This window comes from Carassius auratus, unplaced genomic scaffold, assembly GCF_003368295.1.
Source record: "Carassius auratus strain Wakin unplaced genomic scaffold, ASM336829v1 scaf_tig00009243, whole genome shotgun sequence".
Taxonomy (NCBI): domain Eukaryota; kingdom Metazoa; phylum Chordata; class Actinopteri; order Cypriniformes; family Cyprinidae; genus Carassius; species Carassius auratus.
Window position 1 is genome coordinate 35569 of NW_020524018.1, and position 21176 is coordinate 56744.

Here is a 21176-nt window from a genome sequence, read left to right on the forward strand (position 1 = left end):
TACAAAATATGGTAGATGGCGGCTCCTAGTGACGATTAAAAGAAGAATACTTTCGTTTTGCAGCGAGAACGCTCCTTCTAAAGGTTGCGTCATTGGGATGCCTGCACAAATGACTGCGGTTTTTCTGAGAATGTCGAGTTCACCTCAGAGTGTGTGTGTGTGTGTGTGTGTGTGTGTGTGTGTCGCCCTCATACCTCAACCAATGAAATGTACAAATAAACCAACACGTTTGTTGGGCGGGGTTTTTGGGAGAGAAACAGCCTGCGCGCTGATGTGTGTGTGCAGTTGTGTAGTTGATGGTGGTGTATGTATTCGGCGATCGAAGCGGATCACGGATCGGGCTTTTTACATTTAAATGCAGTGTTTCGTATTTTGAGGCTAATCTGGGCGTTTTTTCCGGAACGATATAAAATGAAATTATTTTATGTCGTCTTCATGTTAATTTCAGGTAAGAGTTTGGGGTTAATGGAAAGTGTGTTTTTTATTCAACTGTAAAAATGGACTTTCCGCTTACTATATACGAGAATGTGGGCTTGTTTTATCAAGAAGTTGGTTAAACTTGAAGCAGTCGCAGCAGTGACGGTGACTCGGTGAGGTACGGAGCGGGACCCCCTCCCTCGGTCCGTTCGCCACTGGCCCACAAAGGTGTAAATCTGACCTTTCGCGTGCACGGGCCGTGGGTTGTGGAGTCGTGGGTTGTGGAAGTGTAACGTGTGTTTTCTGCGGCATGTCAGACTCAGCGCTGATTTCACCGGTGTTGTTTTTGGAAGACAAAATCTTAGGAAACTCTGTTCTAAAGCATAATAAATATTTTCTCTGTGTCCCAAACAGTCGCTGTGTGTGATGCTGAGGTGAATTTGGAGGCAGCTGAAGGAGAGAATGTTACCGTATCCTTCAAAACTGCTGGACTGGAGAGAGCGGATCAAGTGAAGATAACTTTGACAAGAGGACGTCAGAAGAAGCTGATAGCGCAGTACTGTTGCTGTGTCCATCGTGGAGACTGTGATGTTGTGGAAACAGCAGGAGTCTTACTGAGAGTTGAAGAAGGAACCTTCTCTCTTCTGAGTGTCCGCTCCAATAACACAGGCCTCTATGGAGTAATAATCCTCACTGGAAGTAATGTCTCGGAGAAGAAAGTTACACTTGTTGTCAACAGTGAGTATGTTAACACAATATATCTGTATCAGAATTATGAGGAAAAAAAAAACACGTAACAATTGTGTTTATAAAGTCATTTAAAGTTCATTAGGAATCTGGAATTTAAAAAGAGTTGCCCATGCATCTTTAGCTTGTGTTCGGTTCAGTTTAGTGGTTAACTGACCAGCAGAAAACTGCTTGATCTGAAAGTGGCTTCTGTGTGAACTGTGCTTCAAACATCACGACACTATTGATACACTATTGATAACAGACAACAGACCTTATCTGAGGAAATAATGCTAATGTGACTGCATCTTTAGATTTGGATTAGAAAAGAGTAAAAGCTTGTTTTAAGGTGGTACAGTGAAGGGTCATTTGATATCTGGATTATAATCCTCTAAATATGTCTCTGTCTGATGTATCTTACAGAACCTCTGTTGTCCTCCAGTACAGAGCCACCACAAACCTCCATCCCAAAACCTCCAGACTCCTCTGAACGCCAAAGACTTTCTGTGTTCATTGCTCCAGTTGTATTCATCTCGGTGGTCTTGGGGGTTTGTTTCTTCTCTATAATCATGAGGGCAAGTATTTTTAAATTTGTTCTTATGTTGATTGAATTGAGTTGTCTGATTTCTATTCACCAAAAATCTTAAAGCTTAAAGTTGCTCCTAATGCAGAAATGTGAAAATTAGAGGCATTTTGTTCGTAATCATACTCAACTAAGAGTAATGTAAAAGGTCTTGATTTTTATAGACATAGAGATAATGTTTTCTAGTTTTGTTGAGTTCTATCATTTGATTGGAATTTAAACAATCTGTCAACATTTAAATATATTGAGCTCTAAGTGAAAAGCTGAAAATAAAGATGTGTATGTATCAAAGCAACTACATTAGTGTAATTAAAATAGTGCAGTGTTTTTGAATTTGTTAATAACTACGTTATTTGCTTGTTTTTGAATGTTTGTTGAATGAATGTTGTTTTTATCTTTGTCTTCAGCATCATTTGATTTGATTTGCATCTTGTAATTGTTTCTTTGTTTTGTCAGAAATGTAAGTCATCTGCTGATGTTGAAGCAGTGATGAAGCGCTGCCGTCTTCAGGTATTGTATGAAGCTCATCACTGGATTATGAATTTCCTCAGGTTTTCATAAATAATATTGTGCTTTGCCATGTTGAACCTCACTAAATTAAGTTTTATTTTCAGATTCAGTGTCTTCAAAAAAACAAAACCCGTGAAGATCAGCTGGTGGAGATGTAAAATCTCTTTGTGCACATTTTTTATATTTATTTTTTAATTTAAATGCACAGTGTAACGTATTTAATCTCTTGCTGATTTCTTATATCTATCTGTATCTCTTATTATTTTAAGTTTTTACTCTTCTCGTACTGTTACAGTCATAGTCTTTATATGCAGGCTGAACTAATTCTCTGTGTCTGTTATGAACTGATGAACTGAGAGACAGATGTAGCTGTGGTTTCTGTTCTCTGGTATTTCTCATCTGATGCTTGAATTGTAAACCGCATTAATAAAAGTCTCCCCGAACTGGACTCATTGTCTTTGCATTAATGATACAACAAATTTGAATTTGTCATGTATGTACATGTATAAAAATCTGAAAAAATAATACAGATAATTTATTTAGTGAATTTATATTTATAACAAGAATTAGCCTGCACATGCAAAATAAAATAAAAAATGATTATACCTGGATTTAAATGTACATGCATATTTTGTTAACATTTCGATTTACCAAGCAATATATAACACATTTTCTCCATCCTGTCACCGATGGCTTTCTTGGGGTTATTCACTTACAGCGATGTCGTGACGCGTCCATTTGGAGGCTAACTCTCTCTGCGATGAGTGAGAGAAACATTTATTAGACATATAAATCATCATAATTTGCCATAATCTGCCTCCGAAATGAGACGCAGACATTTACAGCGTGTTTTAAGTGTTTTTATTAAATAACATTAACAGACATTAATTCTGTAAAAATACACTATTTTTCTGGAGTATATGGCCTGACAGGAAAAGCTGTCTCGGTCCTCAGTATCACAGAAGAGACACCAATAAACTGTTCAGCATTATTGCTTCATATTAAAGGGTCATGAAAACCCCTGTTTCAGCACTAGTAGTTCTCACCACAGTTTTAAAGAAAGCTAAAAAGGTGGACAGGTGCTGAGGGGCAGAAGAGGGAGAAGAGACACAGACAGCACACACAGCTTCGGGTTCAGTTGTGTCACGGAGCTGTAAAAACCTTACACTAAAGTGAATTAATCGCGTCTGAGTCGAGCTTTTATTACAAAGCAAAAACAAACACTCTCCTCCGATCCATGAAGGTTTCTCTCAGGTAATGTGGTAATGTAGCGGTCTCGCAGTCTGAAGCCTCTGTCATAGCAAATAATGAATAATTAAGGGAAGCGTCTTCTCATAGGATAAGAACATCAGTCTCATGAATAATTTAATAGACACGGACGCGTCATCGATGTACTGTAGAGAGAGAGAGAGCGCCACACGTCATAATCTGACGACCACGCCCACCGGGGCGTCTTTTGCATCGCATTGTTTATAAATATTTCGGCCTTGTATTGTGATTATAATCCGTATCGGATCAATTTATTTCAACTGTACTTTCACTTTTATTAACATGACCCACATGAGTAGTTGTGACGTTGAGGAATCAACGCCCACGCGCCTCCTCTTGCCATATCATCCAATCAGCAGCGAGGAGCTCTACTCTCCTTGCAGACCGCTTTCTGTCTGTCCTTAAACTGCAGCACCCTCAAGCCATAGATACATGCCAACTGTCAGGTAGGACAACACTGGAGAAACTGGATCGAACTATTTAAGGCTTTCATAAGTTTTATAATTTTGTTATTCCATAATGTACAATTTTCTAACTCAAATAGCATGTCAAGAAAATTTGGTGATGTTCTTTTGAATGTTTGGGCTAATGGAAACTCACAAGATATGATGTTATAATGTTTTTGAATAGTTTTCTTATTTAGCATGTTTCTGAGATGGCTGATTTTATTTTTTGTTGTTTTTTCTTTACTTTTCCACAAAAAAATGCTGGGCTAATATTGTACAGAACACATGCTGAGTAGTTTTAGCTGTTTAAGACATGCAACTATCGTTTAAAATATTTTTTTTGCTGGCTTAAAATGAATAAAATGTCATTTGTATTCATGATGTCCGGATATAGTGTAATTCATTTTAGTGATATTTTGGATGTACATGTGGGCGGAGCTAATTTGTTTATATGAGTGCACTAATTACAGTCAGTGCACAGAATATATAATAAAATTTCTTTTGTTTTTTTGCTAGTTCACCCAGAGGCTCGCGCCGGGGTCTACAGTCACGTGTGTGTCCATCAGTGTCCATCTGTCTGTCTGCTGTGTGGAAGATCATGACTTCTGTCTTTCCCTGTGGGGGTATGACTTTTTTTTCATCATTGAAAGAACGTTGTATTTATGTATTAACACGAGTTTATTTTTTAAATTAAGATAATAACTTCACCTTGTTTAACCTGTCATTTTCATCTTTTCTTAAATTTGCAGTCACAGAAGTGGATGGTGACTCTGTGGATTTGCCTCTTTCTGTTGAGGAGACCCGAGAACCAGTCCAGAGTTCAGTGCGTCCGTTCAGTGAGGATGATGAGGAGGATGAAGATGTCTGATGAAGAAGAGCAGCGTGAAGGGCCAACAGATCAAACGACAAACTTCAAATTCCCATTTTACTTGACTTTGTATGAAATACTTTCTGTGATTACTTATTAAAAGGATGATTGCAAAAAAGAAAAAAAAAAAGATGTAATTATTATTCAAAATTTGCGTGCCTTTAAAGTCTGGGTCTTTAGATCAGGTTTAGAAGCACACCACACAGGGCCCAAGCCTTTATGGGCCCCAAGCTGAATTTTATTTTTATCCTTGAATTTTATCCTTCTATCATTTTTGATTTTACAGTAGCAAACCAGTAAGAGTCGCCAGGTGTTCATTTGCACTTTAACATTCAAAGTCTTACAGTAGGTCGCATACATAATGTGGTGTAGAAAACCAGCTTCTAGGCTAAATAAAATAGCAGACAGTGCATATGGACCAGAGTGATATTTTAACAACAAATGAACACAGCAGCAAGTCATCTGTACATCTCAAACAACAACTCTTAATCTATAACTAGCTAATTGAGGCATAATCATATCGGAATATCAAAGACCTCAAAGGCAGGCTGTTATCAGTAAGTTTATGAAACAGAAGCTTATTTTTATCACAAAAATATAATCCCAGTAAAGATATTGTGGCCAATACAGTGGCCACGCCCTTAATTATACAGAACTTTAAGGCTTGATATAATTTAAACGGATAAATTCTTTTTAAATAATCCACCTCCCTCACAGTTGTCATGAAGGGAAAAAATTAGCTAAAGACCAAAACCACTTTTCATACCAGGCTTTAAACATAAGTTGGGCTTTTTATGGCACAACAGTCACAAGAATGAACATAAATCCATGTTTTTATGTTTTTATTCACACTTTTATTTATTTTTCTTACATTTACAAAACATAACGTTTTATAAATATTGTTATATCAAGCACAGACGTCTCCAGTTGCATTTGACATTATAAGATAGAGATTTAGAAGAAACAGGAAATTTACATATACCAAACACTCACTGATCACTGATTCTGTATCACAGGATGATGTCAGTGGTTTCAAAAGTGTTCTCAGAATGTGTCACACTCTTTAGCATGGTTTCTTGCTACCTTGTATAATGAAGGGTAAACATGCGGCTCCGTCTCATCAATCACCTCGCGCTTTGCGCAATCACACCGAACATGAAAACTCCAATACAAGGGAGTCATAAAACTATTTAATATGTTTTATTTATTAAAACGTTTAAAAAAAAATTTTTTTAAGTTAAAAGGGTAGAGTGAAGTTGAAAGTATTTGTGTAAAATAGCTATATATGTTGTGTATACTGTAGTATTATGTGTATGTGACATGTACTGTTTAATGTCAGGTAGGCTAACATTATTTACTTTGTTATATTTTTTTAAGAGGAAGATGAGTGCATTTTAGAGATAACTCGCTTTAACAATCATTTCACAAAAAGCACACTTAGGAGGGACATTCCTGCAGATGAATGCAGACAAAACATGCGTTTCTGTTGCTGGGATCTGTTGTTTTTAAAATAATGATGAATGTTCGTTGTGAATATTATTATTGACAGATTATATTAATTTCGGGTTAAATCACAGAAGTTCACACCAGCGTTATTATATCGTTCAGCGCGTAAGTTCAAATCTGCGTTGGCTGTTGTTTAAGAGACAATCACACGCGAGCGGTTGAGCTGTTTGAGGAGTTCAGATGAGTAATCGCTAAAATGCCGGTTTTTCCTCACCCGCTCGCCGACTGACTATCACTTTCTGTCAATTCTGTCGTTAGAAAAAACAAAGTGCATGTCAGTATATGAATCTGTATGCAAGATTTTCCTTTCCCAGTGTAAACCGCTTCAGTGGTTTTAATAGGTGTTTTTGAGAGTGCTTAAGTGTGCTTGAGAGTGCTTGATAGACTGTCAGTGAAAATGTTCTTTGCTCTCTTTCTGTACAATGAAAGTGTAATGATAATAGCCTAATTTAGAATTTTTTTATTTACATTAATTTTCAATGCTAAATTCACGTTAAATATAAAGTCAGTCTTATTAAAATATGTAATGGCTTGACACTTAATACTTAAGTAAACAGACAGGTTTTTATGCACAGTTAATAAACCATTATTAGGCTATACTTTAATAATCTATAAAGGTGGGATTCGAGATATTTCATGATGATTTACTTAATGCGCTTGGGATGTTTCGAATAAAAAGGAAAGTAAATAAATAAAACATGCTGGGCGTCACATGAGCTAGGCAGCAGCATGCCAGGATTAATTCATGCCCTGTTAATTCAGTGCAGGGCCCAGAATTCCTAGCGAGTGCCCTGCTATTTGTATAAATCATGTTTTAGTGCAAGTTTAAAGTTTATTGAGATTTCAATTTTAGCGTTGTCAGACTTGACGTTTTATTCTTATCAAAAACAAGATGTGACATGAGTGTGATACATGCTACAAACACTACCACATTTTTTTTTTTTTTGAACAGTAAGAAAGATCCAGTAGAAAGATCCAAAGATCAGCAATTATCTGAAATAAAACGCTTTTGTAACACCATTCAAAAGCTTGGAATCATTGTATAGGCTACTATATGCCTACAGGTGCTGGTCATATAATTAGAAGATCATCAAAATGTTGATTTCTTTCACTAATTCCATTCAAAAAGTGAAACTTGTATATTATATCCCAAATTCTGCATCTCGAACCTGCGGTTTCGTAACGCCACTGCATTAGGTCTAGTAAGAGGGGAATCCTTCACAATTAAACCATATCTCCACTCCCTTTACACTGATATACCACATGGTGAGATCAGTGCGGTTTAGAACTTGCTCTCCGAGTGGCTGCCAATATACAACAGAAAACGCATTTCACATGCTGATTCATCGCACTTACGGGACATTCCTGCAAATAAACATTAGTTTATTTTAGCCTAGGATACGATCTAGCTTTGCAGTATGTTATTTTTAAATCATGATGAATATTCTTTGTGAAATATTATTGACAAACGTCCTCTAACGGCTCGTGTTCAAACACGACACAACAGCGCTATACAACAAAGCTTTCACGACACATTTCCCATCTGATGCTGAAGGACGTTGCGGAGACTAGAGTCATATAGCAATGGCGAGTCGAGGCTTTTTTAACCGGGTTTAAGGTGGGCCGGCCCTGCTACTCTTTCAGTAGGTTCTATTCTATCATTACACCAGTATGGTGAACAAAAAAGAGTGTCTTTCTGTTTGAGAGAGACCCGGGCCCTGCCTGAAAACCTCAATGAAACCAGAGTCAGAGAGACAGTCATTCTTCATAACACAGGAAACGACTTTGACCCACCAAAAAAATCCCTCACTTTTGTCACTCATAAATCAATGACTTAAAAACATTTATACTTGGAATATCTCAATGTCGTTGTAGCCACTCTAAATATGAAGCCCATGCTTATTTAGTTTTGCATGTAAGGTTTTGAAGTTAAGTTTAACAGTTTTGAAAACAGCATAGCCCATACCTGTGCAATAAATAAATAAAAATAAAAAGCCTAGGTTCATTGAGTTCTCTTTGTGTCTGAGTGAGAAAAGACTTAATGTAATCTGACAAATATTTTGCCAAAGCAATGACAGCCTAAATGATCCACAGTTTAGCCCATAAGATTTTTGTTAAATGCATTTGATGCAGCATGATCAGTTAAAATTTTATGCCGCAGTCAACATTTTTAATTAATTTTCACATTATTCACTTTATTTTACTTTGAATGGCGTCGTTTTCACTAAGGTGACTTAAAAGATCAAAATATTTTGCACAAACACTTTAAACTTCACTCCACGAAGTTTAAAGTGTTTAAATTTGACGGTGTTTTCCCTCAAATGAGCCGGACTTTTATTATGAATGTCTGTGGTGAAGGTCCGTTTTACTTTCAGGGTGTATTTGTGTATTTGACGGTACTTTCCCTCAAACACACAAATACACTCTGAAAGTAAAACTGACCTTCACCACAGACATTCAATAACAGTCCGGCTCATTTGAAAAAAACCACCGTCAAATACACGACAAAACCTTCAAAATAAAAGAAAGTTAAATTATATGTCTGAATAAATTACTACTGTACACTTAAATGCAATTTACACTGTAATTATAATATTATAATATTTTAAGGGCCATCAAACAAGCAAAAGTTTTGTTGTGCAGCATGTATGATAAAATAAAAATGCAATGTTTGCTGTAAAATGTAAAATTTTCATTTGAATAAATTTTAAAAAGATTGATTAAATTGTTATTATCCATTTAATCTATATAAATGTATGTCTCTGTGTATTTATGTTAGTATATACACACATAGGTGTATGATATTTATCACAAATATATTATTACTGGTGCTTCTTTCTGTTTCAGAATGAATGAGAGTGTGACGTGGCCATAGTTTGTGACGTCCACTTGTGGGGCATAGATATGCCGCCTGCGTCGAGTGGACGCTGCCCCTCCAGTCCTCATTTCTGTCGGCAAGGATCGAGCATGCACCTATCCAACAAGTGAGTCAGTAAACTATTTCATAAATATAATTAATAAAACTTTAATAACAATGGTTATTTGTAGTGGGGGGGGGGGACTAAAAACGTGGAGCGAAGTTTAAAGTGTTTGTGCAAAATATTTTGATCTAGAGTTTTGGGAAACCATTTTCAGAATGTCAGAACAGCACACAAATGAAACATTTAAATAACCATAGTGCTTTAAAGCAAATGCAAAAATTGTTACTTATATGAATTAGACACTGGGCATGTTAATGTATGCAGGGCCGCTGCTGGACAAGGGTGCCCTAAGCAGAATGGTATTGTTGTGTCCCTTTTCCAAATTATCATGGAAGTAAAAAAATAAATAAATAAATACTACTATGGGGTTAAAATAGAACTTCAATAAAATATAAAAGTACGTAATTACATTGTAAATAAATGTAATTATTTACAAATGACAACGTTGGGGGCCCCTTTGACCGTTTTAAGTAAGGCCTAAAGAAAAGCAATGACTACCTTTTAACTGTACATATTATATCTAATATGTTATTTTTATTTATTTTTTGCTTATTAAATTATGTTTAAATTATTCTATGTATGCTGTATGTTAATGATCTTTTTTACGCTGCTGGTCCTGAGTAAGTATTTCGGTCTTATGTGGCAACATGTACAAAATGACAATAAAAGACCTTGAGTTCTTGAGTTGAGTTCCATGTTTGATGTCTAAGAGGAAAAATTACGATACCACTGGGCTGATTGGCAGTGAAGTGCAACGAAGAGCGCTGTAGGCCCATTTCTTTTTATTTATTTATTTTATGTTAGTTTTGATGTATGATTTTTTTTCACCCACTAGCTAGCAGTGACTCTATGGTGTGGGGCCCTCTGATTTCAGTTGTCTGATTGATTTTATAGTCTCTCAAGCATTCAGATATGACACGCGAGAAAATTTTCATCAGTGGTTCAACCGTACATTATGAAGCGATGAGAATACTTTTTGTGCGAGAAGAAAACAAAAATAACGACTTTATTCAACAATTCCTCTCCTTTGCGTCTCTCTAAATCAGCATGTCGCCTTTTTGGCAAATCTGAGCTCTTCTATGTCAGTCGCACCACTATGGAATTACATTTGCTTCAATAAAAATGAAAGTAACTTTATAAAACTGAACGTAACTTTTTCAGAAACTATCAAACATATGCCATTACAAAAGAAGAAAAACAAGTGTTCACAGAGCTTTGTTCTGATCTTCTGGCACAGTATTTGAGGCTGATGATGATCAGTGAAACAAGGGTTTTGATCACTTTTACTGTCACTGAGCTGTAGTGTTATCAGATTGTCATCTATGTCACCTGGAGTGACTGCCATCCATTTAACCAGAGATGTATAGTAACGAAGTAGAACTACTTCACTACTGTACTTAAGTAGCTACTAAAAGGCGGTATCTGTACTTTACTAGAGTATTATTTTTTTCTCCTACCGAGCCAGATAATGACTCGTTCACGAGTCAAGAACCGGTTGCATCGGTTTTCGGATGACCAGTAACGTAAGTTCTTTCTGACAGTTCGATTCAATAAACCAGTTGAAGAAAACAGTTCACCGATTCTTTTGCGCTCGATGCAATGGCGTCCTTTTCGTTGACTGCACCTGGGCTCATAACATTAACACAGAATCAGTTCAGAATCAATCACCAAAAGAATCAGTTAGTTTCAGACGCTCTGTGTGTCTGGTTGATTCACGCTAAATCACACATGCGCAGTATCATCAGCCCCTCGGTTCACGAATCTGACGCGTCTGACAGAAATGGTTCTTGACTCGTGAACGAATCAGTCTATTGTTCATTATCTGGCTCGGCTCGGTGTTCATCTTCAGTTCTCTCTTCACAGCAGTTCAGTCAGTCTACTGTTTGAGTCAATGAATTACTCCGGGATATTGGTTTGTTTTAACTCAGAGGGAGTGTCAGACACATTAAACAAGTTAACAGCTTAATTCATCTGTGGATTAATGCGTATTGGAGACGCGAACTGTTTAAAACGATTCAGTTCGATTTGGTGGACTGTTTCAAAAAGATCCGGTTAAATCGAATGATTCGTTCGCGAACCAGATATCACATACTGCTTTGTTTTTAACTGTCTTACAACAGACACGGAAGAGAAGACAATGCTGAATAAAGTCGTAGTTTTTGCTATTTTTGGACCAAAATGTATTTTCGATGCTTCAAAAAAATCTAAATGACCCTCTGATGTTTTACGGGTTTGAAACAACATGAGGGTAAGTTATTAATGACATCATTTTGCAAATTGGGCTAACTAACCCTAGTAACCTTTTTTTGTTTACAAGAAGTTACAGTCAAAGGAATTGTGATTGTCCTTTAGGTTAATCATTTGAAATAGTAAAAACAATATGTTCAAACTTTTGACTACTTTCTTTAATAACTACATAACACAATACTTCTAGTTTTACTTTCAGTACTTGAGTAGTACATTTTAAAATAGACTACTTGCAATACTTAAGTACAAAAAATGTTGAATACTTTAGTACTTCTACTTAAGTGTGGTGCTTAAAGAGCACTTCTACTTCTACTCAAGTCACTTTTTTGATAGAGCACTTGTACTTTTACTCAAGTATGGTTCTTTAGTACTTTATACATCTCTGCATTTAACATCTTTTCAATTGATTGAAGAGAAAAACTAGTTTCAGTTGGATAATACAGGAAACTATTTAATAAACAGAACTACCTAATAAAATAACAGAAGTTGCATCGTTATGAACCTAAAATGTTTTGTTTGTAGCAATGTTGATCACCTTTCCATTTGATTCCTTGGCACCATGAAAACTGGATTTTATGTTAAAAAAAAACAAAAAAAACATGTTATATAAAAAAGTGCCAAGTGGGTGAACCTCTGTTTCCTTCTGGACTAGAGGATTGTGTCCAGACTGACTTCCAAAATCTTTTTGTTATTTATCACTGCCCAGACAAAATAAAAGTCATTTCTAATTGAATAATGTATTTTGACAAAGTATTTTTGAATTTTATGAATTATGAAAGTATGATTTTTTTTTGTCATCAGAGATGGAAAGCATTTCATACAAAGTCAAGAATTGTTTCATCTCTTGACTCATCAAGCTGCTCTTCTTCTTCATCATCTTCATCATCCTCAGAGAGTGAATGGATGCACTGAACTCTGGTCTGGATCTGGTCTGGTCTCCTCAACAGAGAGAGGAACATCCACAGATTCACCCTCCATTTCTGTGAAACCACTGGCTGTAAATTTAAGAAAAGATAAAAATGACAGCTCAAACACGGTGTATTATATTTATTCAGGGACAAATTAATTAATAAATTAATACCATGTATTTTGAAGAAAGGAAAAAAGAAAGACAGCAGAAGACATACCCCCACAGAGGAAGAGGTCAGTCATCATCCTGCAGACAGCAGACAGACAGATGGACACTGATGGACACACACCTGTGACTGCAGAACCTGGACAGAAGTACATTACAGTTCCTGTACATCACAGTTACTCATGCTAGCAGTATAGAGCCATCTGACCAGCTCCAGTTTCACTTTAGATTTTAATTTAAGTTCAGACAGAGTCAATCAATCTGAAGAGTTCACTGAGAGGGATGCACACTCGTGTATTCTGTCCTCTAACACTGACCCTCACAGAAAACTTTCTTTAATGAACATATGAACATACAAAATATGACAGTGATAATTTGAGGTAATGATTATGTGCTTTATCAGTGTCTGATGTGAGTTTGAATATTATTTTGCGTGATCTAAAAGCAAGATATTTTACCTCACGAAAATAAATGATGCTAAAGCAAACTCGTTGAAACTGTGAACTCACTGCGAACCAACATCCATAAGAAAGATATAGCTTTCACTCACTCAAAATTGTTCAGTCCAATCACATCTGAAACATCTGTTTTCAATGTCCACTCCTCACTGAACACGACAAAGCGATGCAAATCTTTTGAACTTTGTCACAAATATATCGAGTCCGCAGTTTTCTGTCAGGGATTTCTATATCGAGTCTATTAGGCTACTGATTATAATAAGTTCTGTTGTATTTTGTTGCATCGCGTCCGGTGTAGACACGATGTGAGTTAATGTCGCTCTCTGATGCTGTGTTTGAATTTTCATGCCACTTTATTTGAGATTAGCGCGTGCCGCATATTGTTGAGGAACCCGGATGTAGGCTATACTCAACTGATTATTATAAAACAGAAACCCGCTACGACAAACAGATATATATTTTATACCCCAGTAACTTTCTTGTTAACACTTCACGTGTTTAAGTCAACTGAAATATTTAGATACAAAAAAAAAAAAAAAAACATATTTTGCACACACATACTTTAAACTTCACTTATTTTTCTACTTTATTATTATTATTATTTTTTTTTTACAAATTAATAGTTTATGAAAGTTTTAATAAAATAAAGAATAGTTTATTGACTCACTTGTTGTATTGGAGCTTTGCATGTTCGATGTGATTCCAGAACTGAAATCTCGTCCCTGGACTTGAAGGAATAGTCTACCTCTCACAGAGCTCAGAATACACAAAAGCCTATATTACTAGAAAAATGATTCATACTCAAATAGAATATACTTTATCTGATACCTAGAAAGAGGGCAGTGCCAATGTACAGGGGACATGTTTATTGGTCAAATGAGTTGAAAGTTGTCCAATTGTCAGTCAATACTGTTCCCCTGTGCGCGCTCGAGGTGAACGTTGAGCGAAAAAGAAGCAAAGTGTTACCCAGACTCTGTGCAGTTTGGTTAGTGTTAAAAGGGTTACCATAAATCATCTTTTCCGGTACGCATATGGCGCTCTGCAGATATGTGGGTTGGTAAAACAATAACCAGGGTTGCGGTTCTGCACCCTGAGGTTTCTCAGTACACCAGAAACCCTCTTCACAGTCATCTCCACCCGATCTTCTCTCCTACAATAAGTAGCTACTAATATAGATAAAGCTTATTTGTTAAAAAAATAACTAAAGGAACTATTTTTATTTAACGTTTGTTTAGCATTTTTGCAGTCTTTTCCACTTATGCATGACAAACTTTCACGTGCGAAAAGGTTAAAAATATTTTACATTTAACGTCACTTATTTTGTCACACAATTCTTTTTGAGACTTTTTTTTCTCACAAATGCAACTTTATACATCGTATTTCAGACTTTATATCTTCAACAATAGCGAGTTTGTCCATTCTGAGGTGGATAAACGCCAGAAGTGTATATATAGGTCATTGTGCTCATCAGCTCAAACATCTGACTTGGAACGCACTGCTTGAAGTAGCCATATGGTATTAGTGGCTCAGGGTCAGTGGTGAGTGTCCCATGTTGTTAAAGCGGGTGTCACGACGCCACTGAATAGCACTCTTTGTTGGGATATTTGGGATGTGTTAGTATTTGTAAAGCATCACTGGTTCTACATCTGCCTCATGCTCATAATCTTCACTGTCTTCTTGATTCTGACTTATCTCTGCCTCAATCTCAATTTCTTCACCAAACGTTCGAATCGTTAAAGTTTTACTCGGTGTCAATTACTATCATAATAAATAATAATAATGTTCAAATATATGTTGTCTCTCTCTCAAGCCCAACAAACAAGACTGAAAAGAGAAACATCATTCAATTTAGTTTGTAATAAAACTAATATATTTCTAATTTATTTCATAAATTTAACTATATTAATTTCCATTTAATTATTAATGTCGCATACAAATATCTAGTGCCTTTTGAATTAAAAGACAAGAGTGGCGTTTACTAAGTGTTTACTAAGAAGATTCGATATTTTATTTTTTTAAGATACCTGCATATTAACCAACATAGAAACCCGTGATCCTATGTGTTCTTCTCACGGGGACTTTAATATATGAATGCACAGGAGTACAGTGGATAGACAGACAAACAAACAAACAAACAATAAATGTGTTTGTAATCTTTGTTTTACAGAAATCAATGCAGAAAATGTGTGGGTGCAATGCGTTACCTTTCAAACACTGTTAAGAAAATAAAATACCCTAAAGTACAAGAAAATAAAATCTAGCTATATTTTATAGCTTAGTCCTGCCTTAGGGGGTTTATTTAACACTTACTGAGCTTTCATCTGTGTGTGGTTGAGTAGCTAACAGATGCGGTAGGCCTATGTGGGCAGAGTAACCTTAGCTTCCAGAATTTTTGTACGATGCAAATCACGCCACTGTTCGGCACTGTACAGATGCTGGATAAGGGTCCTCCCTTATCCAGCATCTGTACAGTGCCGAACAGTGGCAATTTCCAGTAGTACTACCTACTGTCTGTCTGCTACTGTCTGCTCACAGACTAAATATAATCGAGGCATGGGATTTAATTTCTCCAATCACTTCGAACATGCAAAACTCAAATACAACAAGTGAGTCATTCAATTATTTCTTTCTTGCTTCTTTTTATTTTTTTTATTAAAACTTTTAGGCTAGCTTGTTCTGAACTTGTGTTATGTTGTGTAGCATGTTTTCAGTTTTGTATATGCTTATAGGAATAATAATAAAAGGCTATTAATAATCAGTGGTTCGTGGTTGTTAAGTGATAGATAGAGTTCAGATATTTGTTCTTGTTTCGCGGAATTCTGATTTTATGACTGTTTAAATGAATCAACGCTACTCATACACGAAAAACCAATCACAATTATTTAGGATCATTTTAATAACATCATTATTAATAACACGGTTCTGTCAATTCAATAGATAGAGAAATACTTTAGTTGTTTTTGTAACACGTTATTATAAGCTTTCATTTGAAAACTGTGTACAGTACGCTGAGCACACACTAGAGGGCGGCACACGCATTGTTCTAACACAACTGTAATATTACAGGTTCTGCAGTCACACGCGTGTCTTCATCTTGTGTCTTCTGTCTGTCTGCTGTTTGGAAGATTATGACTTCTGTCTTTCCCTGTGGGGGTAAGTTTTCTTGTTCTTCTTTGGAGAACGTGGTATTAATTCATTAACACGAGATTTAAGTTGTAATTATCATCTTTTCTTAAATGTACAGCCAGTGGTTTCACAGAAATTGACGGTGACTCTGTGGATGTTCCTCTCTCTGTTGAGGAGACGAGACCAGATCCAGAACAGAGTTCAGTGCGTCCATTCATTCTCTGAGGATGAAGAAGAGATAAAACGATGAATGGAAAATTCACTCTGTATTAAATGCTTTCTGTATCACTTATTAAAAGCATGATTACAAAATATTTCATTTTTGCCAACATTTCTATGCCTTTAAAGTTTTCAAATGGGATCTGGGTTTCTTGAAAGCATTCACTTTACGTTAATATAATCATTAAATATTTCAATTAATCAGTATATCATTACAATTTTAAATGGAAAAGTAAAACGAAAATATATATATATTTTTAATTAATTTTATTTTTGTATACCTGCATGTCACATGACCATTAAGCAATATCAGATTACTGTGAACCTCTGTGTTTTTAAATTATTGAAATATGGACTTAAAATCTCAGGAAGACTTATGTCAGAGGTAGAAAATATTTTTTAGGTTGGCTAAGGATAAGTGGGCGGCGACACCAAAAAAAAACACCTATAGTTTTGGGGGATTTAAGTCGACATATACATGCCTACAATTGTGTTCACAAATATCGTATTATCATGAAGTAATTATCCTATTAAAATGAAAAATGGTTGATAAAGCAGAAAGGAGGCTAGCCTCCTCTATGATGTTCAGTTTCTCATCGCTGAAAGTCAACTGATTGGCTAATTTTCATGGTTGAAAATAGCTCCAAAATGAAAGGTGAACGGATGTCTTTGACGTCATCTGGCCGTGAATTCCATGTCTTTTCTGCGCGTCCCTGGACGTCTTAATGCGTCGTCTTCTGGATGTTTAAATGTGTTACTGCATAGTTTAAATGTGTATATATAAGCCTGCATATAAAATAATCACACACCCATTGTTTAATATATTGAAAGGCAATCAGTTATGCCTTCCACTTCGCATCCTTCACTATGATGACGTCAGGTTTTGTCACGCTGAACAACAAGTACTGACTGTATTGTAAGAGTTATGTCTATGGGTGGAAGCAAAGGTGGCATTTCAAAAAAATAAAGAGGCTTTTTTTTGTTACATCATCTAACAGCGTTTCTCTTTCCTCGTTGTGCTCTTTATATCATTCATCATATACTGCCTTAAACAACTAAAATAATCAAACACTCTCTTGCCACATCAGTTTCCTGTTACTTTACTAATTTGTTTTTTTTCCATGAACATTACTTTTTTTAAAAAAAAGGTTTCCCCACACGGGCTTGACTGACGATTGGACACTTTCAACTCCTTTGACCAATAAACATGTCCCCAAAACATTGGCACTCCTACTACTCCTAATATCAGAGGAAGTATCTTCTGAGTATGAACCATTCTTCAAGTATAGTCTTTTGTTTATTCTGAGCTCTGTGAGAAGTAGACTATTCCTCCAAGTCCAGTGAAGAGATTTCAGTTCTGGAATCACATCGAAGATGCAAAGCTCCAATACAACAAGTGAGTCAATAAACTCTTCTTTATTTTATTAAAACTTTCATAAACTGTTAATAAAAAAAAGAAATAATAATAATAATTTGAAAAAGTAGAAAATGTGAAAAATTCAATAAATAGGCCTATATGTTGTTTATTGTATCAACAACTAAATATAACTGTACCGCTGTTAATAAGATAGTAATTGGGAAAGGTAGCAACAGCGATTCTAGGCTGAGTTTCCCAAAAGCTTAATAAGCATACGTTCGTAAAAATGATCGTATTGATCTTAATTTTACGGTCTGTTTCCTAAAAGCATAGTAACTTAAGTAGCACTTGAAAATCATCGTAGATCTATTAGTGCTCTGGAGTAATCAGTAAGAAGACAGATATATGCAGATCAGCAGATTACACCTTTAACGGGATTCAAGTGCAATGTGATTATAATATAAGGATTTCATTGTGCTTCATTGTACACTTTATGACTCGTTTTCTTATTTTTGTTTTAATAATTTATAAATGAAATAACTAAAAATAGGGCACAAATATCGAAATACACATTTAAATTAAACGACTGAACAAAAAAGAAAAAGAAAAAAAAAAGTAATGTTGGAAATGTTTCAAGACTGGGGGAAAAAAATGTCAATGACTTACTGAAGTGCACGAAAACCAGCTGTATTTGATCCGAAAAAAACGTCTTACTCTCTCGCTTTATAAATCAATTAATTTAAACAATTTTATGCATTTAGCAGACACATTCAGGCTAACATTTTTTACCTAACATAATATCTAAATATATAAAGTATATAAAGTATATTGTACATTATTATGTAAACTATAATATTATAGACTAAATATAATATTGTATTGTGTTATGGTTATTATATCCAAGTTGTCTGTCTTTAAGAGCCATTCTATAAGGTGTTATTTCAGCACTTGATAAACGGAGAACGACTCCTAGCACTTGAAGCACAGCTACTGAAACTGTGTTAAGTGCATTGTTGGGAAACGCACGTGAAACAATAACGAACAATCGCAAAATTACTCGTAGAAAACGCTCTTATGCGCTATAAGATCAATCGTTATCGGGAAACCCGCCCCTTAACGTTAGTGGTCAGTAACTGGAAGAAAAACAGAGTAGGCCTAAACTTTACAATGTATAGGAATAAAACGCGTCGTCAGATTTTAACTGAAAGGATTATTATTACCGCATACCATATATCAGTGTGTAATTAAGAAAATAAAAATGTAATTGTTGCTACTATGCCTATTGAAATGTCTATTTTAATATCTGAAACTTGAAATGCACTTTATGTTGTTAACAACACTGAACAGTTTTGAGATCGTTTGGTTCAGGAGAATAGTTTCACTTTGTTTAACTTTTGAGTTGCATACTTTCACTTTGACTCCTCGCGAGATGAAGGGGGATTTTCATTCTGTGAAAATCTTCTCTACTACAATGTTATAAGTACTAATATAGATGAAGCTTATTTGTTAAAAAAGAACGAAAGGAATCATTTTTATTTAAAGTTTGTTTAGCACTTTTTGAAAGTCTTTTCCACTTATGCATGACAACCTTTCAAGTGCGAAAGGGTTAAACCTATAACATTTTTAGACTTTTTTTCCCTCGCAAATCCATCCATTCTGAGGAGGAAAAACGCCAGAACCTAGTGTTCGGATTCAAGGTGGTTTTACTGCCACCACCCAAGCTCCGCCTACAAAAAACGTCACAATGTTTACTAAAAGAAAATGGTGACATGACGTGATGTCACATACATGTGTTTTTTTTTTCAATCAATCAAATTAAATTTTACAGCAGCCAGAGTGTGAACACAAAGAAAAAGGAATAGAAAATTACAATGGGAGAAAATAAATAAATAAATACATTAAAATATGGAAATGTTTGCGTATGTCCAGATATGGTCCAGAGCCATATTAGGAAGCTGACGTCAGCCATCTTAAACTGAGGCGAGTTTCCTCTATTTCAGTAGATTTGAGTAGGGTTCAGTAGTTTTCAGTAGGGCTCTGGACGAAATACAACCGAGGCAAGGGATTTCAATTCTCCAATCGCTTCTTCGAACATGCAAAACTCAAATGCAAGTGAGTCAATAAATTATTTAATGTTTATTTATTTTTATTTTTTTATTAAAACGTTTATAGATGTTCTGAATGGAGTGACTTGTGTTATGTTGTGTAGTGTTTTCTGTTTTGTAGCCTAAAGGCTTATATGAATAATAATAATAGGCCAATAATAATCAGTGTTAAGTGATAGAGTTAAGATACTGTATTTGCTCTTGTTTAGCGGAATTCTGATTTTATGACTGTTTAAATGAATCAACGCTACTCATACACGAAAAACGAAACCACAATTATTTAAGATAATTTTAAATTATTAGAAATAACACGATTATCTGTGAATTCAACTGATACAAACACTTTAGTTCTTTTTTATAACACGTTATTATAGGCTTTCATGTATGTGGTAACTGAGCGGCTGGTTCAGTGTAGAGGCAGGTTGGACACACACTAGATGGCGCTACAGAGTTCTAAGACAACTGTAATATTACAGGTTCTGGAGTCACACACGTGTCTTCAGATTTTGTCTACTTCTGTCTGTCTGCTGTTTGGAAGTTTATGACTTCTGTTTTTCCCTGTGGGGGTAAGTTTTTTTTCTTCTTCTTCTTCTTTGAAGAACATGGTATAAATTTATTAACACGAGATTGTTTCAGAATTAAGATTTAAGTTGTAATTATCATCTTTTCTTAAATGTATAGCCAGTGGTTTCACAGAAATGGACGGTGACTCTGTGGATGTTCCTCTCTCTGTTGAGGAGACCAGACCATATCCAGACCAGAGTTCAGTGCGTCCATTCACTCTTTGAGGATGATGAGGAAGATTAAGTCAATTATGAAGGGTCAAGAGATAAAACAGTGAACTGTAAATTCATATTTTTTTTTTGTATGGAATGGTTTCTTTGATCACTTATTAAAAAGATGATTACAAAAATATGACTTTATTCTTTTTTTTCTTAAACATTTCCATCTGCATTTCCTGAACTAAAAGCTTTTGATTTTCACAAATTTAATCATTATATAAATGAAATAATGAAAACATTTAAAATAAAGCACTTGTGAAAAAGCTTATACCTATGTATACGCGCTCTGATACGAGTCATTACGGTGTATTTAATATTCATAATCTATTACTTATTAATATTAAATACAAATGGATGCGATTCTGCTTGATTACTAAACGCAACAGTAGTAGGCTAAATATTTATGAGCGTACTATTGTTGTTATGGCTACTACAAATCGCTGGCTGCTGAAGCAAGAAGATTCCACTAACCAATCCTGGAGCAGGGGCGGGGCTTGTATC

General features: G+C 35.4%; 1 protein-coding gene and 1 long non-coding RNA gene across 2 annotated transcripts; both read left to right on the top strand.

The window, feature by feature from the left end:
* Positions 1-318: 318 nt before the first annotated feature.
* On the top strand, positions 319-2671 carry LOC113072510 (uncharacterized). Its single transcript, XM_026245500.1, has 5 exons — positions 319-448; positions 832-1155; positions 1567-1718; positions 2183-2236; positions 2341-2671. The coding sequence occupies exons 1-5, from the start codon at positions 412-414 to the stop codon at positions 2392-2394; spliced, it is 621 nt and encodes a 206-aa protein (XP_026101285.1). The 5' UTR covers positions 319-411; the 3' UTR covers positions 2395-2671.
* Positions 2672-19807: 17136 nt separating this feature from the next.
* LOC113072524 (uncharacterized) lies at positions 19808-20712 on the top strand. The gene is made up of 3 exons (XR_003280307.1): positions 19808-19900; positions 20370-20459; positions 20575-20712. It is a non-coding gene; the product is annotated as an uncharacterized LOC113072524 (long non-coding RNA).
* The last annotated feature ends 464 nt before the right edge of the window (positions 20713-21176 follow it).